The 6000-nt window shown below is 42.8% G+C and overlaps 1 protein-coding gene across 6 annotated transcripts in view; it reads right to left on the bottom strand.

Annotated features, from left to right (window-relative positions):
- The window catches only part of cntrl (centriolin), a 114152-nt gene that overhangs the window by 32656 nt on the left and 75496 nt on the right, over positions 1-6000 (bottom strand). For all 6 annotated transcript variants that reach the window (XR_007265065.1, XM_048613717.1, XM_048613716.1 and 3 more), the window contains 3 exons: positions 4340-4532; positions 2967-3097; positions 1810-1950 (listed from right to left, as the gene is read on the bottom strand). Coding sequence is in view for 5 of the 6 variants with exons in the window: in XM_048613717.1 (XP_048469674.1) it covers positions 1810-1950; positions 2967-3097; positions 4340-4532 (465 nt within the window). In the remaining variant the exon portion in view is untranslated. The remainder of the gene's footprint in view (positions 1-1809; positions 1951-2966; positions 3098-4339; positions 4533-6000) is intronic.

Raw genomic sequence — 6000 nt, 5'->3', positions numbered from 1 at the left:
TCAGTGGAGGGGGACTGGTCGGGCCTGCGGGACAGGAAGAAGCGGAGGGCCTTAAGGCCATCTGCATGGGGAATGCAGGTGTAGAGGGACTGGACATCCATGGTAAAGATGAGGTGTTGGGGACCGGGGAATTGGAAGTTCTGGAGGAGGTGGAGGGCGTGGGTGGTGTCACGGACATAGGTAGGGAGTTCCTGGACCAAGGGGGAGAAAATGGAGTCTAGATAGTTGGAGATCAGTTCGGTGGGGCAGGAGCAGGCGGAGACAATGGGTCGACCAGGGCATTCAGGTTTGTGGATTTTGGGAAGGAGATAGAAGCGGGCAGTGCGAGGTTGGGGAACGATGAGGTTGGAGGCCGTGGGTGGGAGGTCACCTGAGGTGATGAGGTTGTGGATGGTTTGCGAGATGATGGTTTGGTGCTCAGGGGTGGGGTCATGATCAAGGGGGCGGTAGGAGGTGGTGTCGGAGAGTTGGCGTCCGGCCTCGGCGATGTAGAGGTCAGTGCGCCATACTACAACTGCGCCTCCCTTGTCCGCGGGTTTTACGGTGAAGTTGGGATTGGAGCGGAGGGAGCGGAGGGCTGCACATTCTGCAGGGGAGAGGTTGGAGTGGGTGAGAGGGGTGGAGAGGTTGAGGCGATTGATGTCTCGACGGCAGTTGGAGATGAAGAGGTCGAGGGAGGGTAGGAGGCCTTGGGGTGGTGTCCAGGAGGAGGGGGTGTGTTGGAAGTGGGAGAAGGGGTCAGTAGAGGGAGGGTTAGGTTCACGGTTGAAGAAGTAAGCGTGGAGGCGGAGGCGGCGGAAAAACTGCTCTATGTCCAAGCGTGAGCGGTATTCGTTGATCTGTGGGTGGAGGGGGACAAAGGTGAGCCCTTTACTGAGGACTGACCGTTCGTCCTCAGTAAGGGGTAGGTCTGGGGGGATGGTGAAGACTCGGCAGGGCTGGGTGCTGCTGTCTCCTCTGGAGCTGCTGGCTGTGGGCGGAGCTGTGTCGGCGTCGGCTGTGGGCGGAGCTGCGCCGGTGGGCGGAGTTGCGTCCGCGTCGGTGATGGGCGGACCGGCGTCGGAGGTAGGAGGAGCGGGGTGGGCGGCGGCAGTAGCGGTGAGGGTGGTCGCGACTTCAGTGTCGGTGGCAACGGCAGCGATGGTGTTTGCTGTCCCAGAAGTGGGGAACCCGGCAGTGGCGGATGTGACGTCATCTGTGGGTTCTCAGATAGTGGCCTCATGGCCAATGGCGGCGGACCCATTGTGGGGAGGGTCCTGGGTACGGCTGGGGATTTGGGGGGTGGAGGAAGCCCGTTTTGGGTGGTAGGCACCAGTAAGTTTACTGTACTTACGGTTTTTAGTGTCCAATAAAGCTGAGTAGAATTGGGAGTTCAGGTTGTGGATCCTACGAAGAATAAAAAACAGGAGAGGTCCTTTGCAGGTCTGGGAGAGGGAGGCTCTGAGCTGGGGGAGGCTTGATTGTAGTGTCTGGAGATGCCGGCGCATTGCTGCAAGTGTGTGTTTCAGGAGTCGCAGGGAGAAACGCTTCTGAAGGATCTCAACACCATGAGTGTAGATATTATCACGGTTGGGGCCAAATTGGGAAGGCTTGAATGTGGATTGTAGTCCATTGGGGATGATCTGGTTCCGTAGGCAGGTGCTAAGGAAGGTGATATCAGCATTGCTGCAGACATCTAGGATGCCAACTTCAAGGACCTAGACTACTTGAAAAGACTGACAGGCATACTAGAATATTGAATTTGAACATAATTCAAATTCAAATTTGGAGGTACAAAGTATCTGTATTAGACAGTTACTATTCACTTACATATCAGTCATGTTTTCCTTTCTCTGGGTGACTGCCTGGAATTCTGAATCCTTTATCGAGATCTCTTTGCTAATCTCTTTCAAAATACTCTCTTGTTCAGTCTTGTGTTGTTCAAGATCTTTCAAGTCAGCTTTCATTAATCTAGGAGACCAGTCACTCATTTTATTATTATTACAAAGAACCAAATACTTTCCACATAGTAAAGATATCTTGGCCAACTAGAAAAGACTCAGTATATATTTGACTCAGAATGGCATCTACATTGCATGCATGATGTTTCTTGACTCTGAAAAGTAAAACCATGGTATTCTGCTTTCTAATATATTCAATCCCTATGTTGTTTCAATCGTAAAGGACTACAATGGTGACTGTAATCTGCTTAGGTATCCAATAGGACAGTAAATGATCATGCTGAGTAATAGTAGTTCTGGTCAAGTGTCTCAATTGTACATTTATGAATATGATCGGACAATTAAGGAATTCAAATGATTCTTATTGTCTTATAGCATTTGATGTTCTCCTAATATAGTCGATCATAAATTTTCTCTACACAATAGAATAGTGTGGAAACTGCATTCTACCATTCTTGACGTTTGTGTGAAATACACCGACATATTGCATTAAAGTTGCCACAGTCCTAGAGGACCATAGGGCTGCTCTCTTATTAGTGGCCCTTAAATTGGAGGGTCACCATGACTGAGGCAATGGGAAGAGGTTGAGAAGGAGAATCTTTCATGCTAAGCTCACTGGTGTGGAAATTGAACCCACACTGTTGGTATTACTCTGCATTGCAAACCAGCCACCCAGCCAACTGAGCTAACGGACCCCCCATATATTGCATTTACTCGCGATATGAATCTAACAAAAGATTTTAAAGTCATTTAGCTCGTTACTTGCAATTCAAAGACTCAAATATTTAATCTAAACCTTCCCAAAAAACTTAAATAGAAGAACAATAAAGTTGGATCCTTCTGTATTCACCACAAATTTTAAATAATCAAGCCAGGCTCAGTGCTGGATTAAGAGCACTTATGTTTAAAGTTCTCTGATTTTGGCAAGTAGAATTACTGGATCATTCACTACTGCTCAAGTGCCTCATATAACCAGCTTAAATGATTAAAAACTGTGTTTTTACAGCTTGAAACTCTAGTCCATACCTGAGCTGCTGCTCAGCCTCAACTAATTTAACTGCAGTCTCCTGTGCTCTTCGTTCCAATTCTTCTGCATCTTTCTCAGTGTCTATCAAGTGTTTCCTGGCATCATCATACCACTGGACAGTTTCTTTTGTCTGGCAGAATGATAAATCACACAAAAAGACTTGAATCTGTGCAATTTGGTAAAATAAACTGTGAAATTGTTATTTTAAATAAGTCAGATTTTCAAAAAATGATTTAAATGTTTAAAAGGTAAAAATATTTGTTGATTTAGGGGAAATAATCAGCTACAAAGAACCTAACAAAATGAAAATGTGTGGCCGAAGTGGTCAAAGCTGGTGATTATGCTTCATGATATGTGACAGGGTTTTCTTGCTAAAGCTTTCTCAATCATTGTAGCAATAGCAGTTTAAAAACCTGAATGAAAATATGATTAAATCCAAGATTAATAAAGATTAACATTTTCAATCGCAACTGTCTCTTTGAAAAAGTTCTCAACACCTTTAATCCTTATAATTGAACACTAACACTGCTCCATCTACCACCAAAGAATTATTTTGCAAGTCTATGCTGTTAGTTGGGAACTTCACCAACTGATAGTACCTATGCAAAATATGAGCATGTGATGTCATAGGCCAGTTAAATTACTTCTAATACACTCTTGTTGCACAAATACTCAATTGCAGTAAAACTAAATCTTTAGATTTTAATATAATTAAATACGAAATAACAGGAATTTTTTGACGATGAGCTTGCAACTACAATTTGATTTTTTAATATGAATTGGCAGTGAGCAAAATTTCCTACTATCATATCTTGATAAAATTATACACGGTTCTCAAAAACAGCCTATTTTACATTCCTCTTACCATCTGCACACTGCAGGGCTCGAGTGTAAAATTCTAAGGGATCCTGGATAATCCAGCACAAAGATAACTGATTACAAATTATAAATATGTTGTCAGCAACGTAGAAACCAAATTGTGACACAAGAGCCAAAAAATGCATTAAATCAAGGTGACGTATTTTACCTTTCAATTCAGACGAGACATCAGATTTAAGGCAACCAAAACATAAATTACACTTTGACATTAGAATTCTAAATCCAACAATACTTTTAAAACCTGAGGATTCAATAATATATAGATGAAGATGTTTGCTTCCTAATCCCACTGGAAGTGCTGCATTTTAGCCAGGATACTGCTTTAACAAGTCTACTATTCAACAAACAGGAAATATTTTACAATCATTATGGTACTGGAGGAAGAACAATTCTCTCTCTTCTCAGTTAATGAAATAGTTGAATCTTTATGTGAACTGTAATAAACAAACAATGATAACTTGAAGAATGTGCTTAAAACTGTAAACATACTTACCTTTTCCCTTGTACTTTTGAGATCTGCCTCCGCCTCCACCAATAGTCTGTCTGTTTCTCGTAGTTCTGCCCTCCGTTTTGCAAGGGTTATCTCCAAACATTCAATTTCATCAACAACATCATCATGTCTCTTGAGAGATTTTTCCATGTCAAGCTCATTCATCAGCTGATCTAGACGTCCATCTAAATATCCTCTAAGAAAAGAACCATGACTTTTTAAAATGCAATGCAATTACTTCAATTAAATACCACTAATACAATAGATGTAGATCACTTTTATTTGAAAATGTTTAGCTTATCATTGAATAACCTCAACCTGAACGAAAGCATGGGAACTACAGAAAATCAAAATGCATCGGGACTCATATTCTACAGTGCTGCAACGATCCATAGCCGGTAATAATTCAAGTAGTTAACTTGGCTAATATGTCTCATTTTAATAGTGTTCTGATAGACTCTCTGACATGTTTTGATATTCACAGAGATAACAACTCAGAATTTTCAGGAACAATATGCTCAGCTCAGGAATAAAATAGCTTTGCCATTCAGAGCACTGTGTTACTCACATTGGAATGAATTTAGTAGAAAAAAAATGTAGTGCTGTGAAGGGAACAGCACTTTTAAATCCAAATAGATAATAAATGGCAGATAGCTAATGCAGCATCCGATTTTTCGTCACTGATCTAATCCTTTTTCAAGTCAGCAACATTAAAAACAAAATTGTGACACTGTTTCCCTGATTAGTCATAAATATTTATGGCAATGTAAGCTGTGAGGAGAACACAGAGAGAGAGACTGCACAGATACAGACAGATTAAGCAAGAGGATAAGGTGGTAGATGGAGAATAACAGCTTTGCAATCTTGCCATTTCAGTTGTGAATGGTGGTGGATGATTAAACGATCCACTGGAGGAGGAGGGTCCACAAATAACCTCACTCTCAATGATGGGGGAGCCCAGCACATCAGTGAAGAAGAGAAAGCTACAGCATTTGCAACTATCTTCAGCCAGAAATGCCAACGGTATGAGCTATCATGACCTTCTCCAGAAGTCCCAGAATCATAGATGCCAGTCTTTAGCGAATTCAATTCATGCTACGTGATATCAAGAAACGGTCGGAGGCACTGGACAGTGCAAGGTTATAGGTACGGAAGACTTGTGCTCCAGAACATGCCCCACCCCTAGCCATGCTGTTCCGGTACACCTACAACACCCAACAATGTCTGGGTGTATCCTGGATACAAAAGCAGAACAAATTCATCTAGCCAATTACTGACACATCAGTCTATCCTTTGTCATCAGTAAAGTAATAGAAGGTGTCATCAACAGTGTTATCAAGCAATACCTGCTCAGCAATAACATGCTCACTGACACTGAATGAGAATGAGAGTTCTGCCATGAAACTCAGCTGCTGACCTCATTACAGCCTTGGTTCAAACATGAACAAAAGAGCTCAACTGCAGAGGTGAGATGAGTGTGACTGCCCTTGACGTCAAAGCCACTAGCAAAACTGAAGTCAGTGGGAATCTGGGGAAAACTCTCCGCTGTTTGGAGTAACATTTGGCACAAAGGAAGATGGTTCAAGATGTTGGAGGTTAGTCACCTCACCTCCAGGAATACCTCAGGGTAGATACTTTGTAATCAAGCCAAGAATAATCAAGGA

This window comes from Rhincodon typus, chromosome 28, assembly GCF_021869965.1.
Source record: "Rhincodon typus isolate 14 chromosome 28, sRhiTyp1.1, whole genome shotgun sequence".
In the NCBI taxonomy this organism is placed as follows: Eukaryota; Metazoa; Chordata; class Chondrichthyes; order Orectolobiformes; family Rhincodontidae; genus Rhincodon; species Rhincodon typus.
Note: the sequence above shows the minus strand (reverse complement) of the source record. Positions and strands in the feature narration are given on the sequence as shown.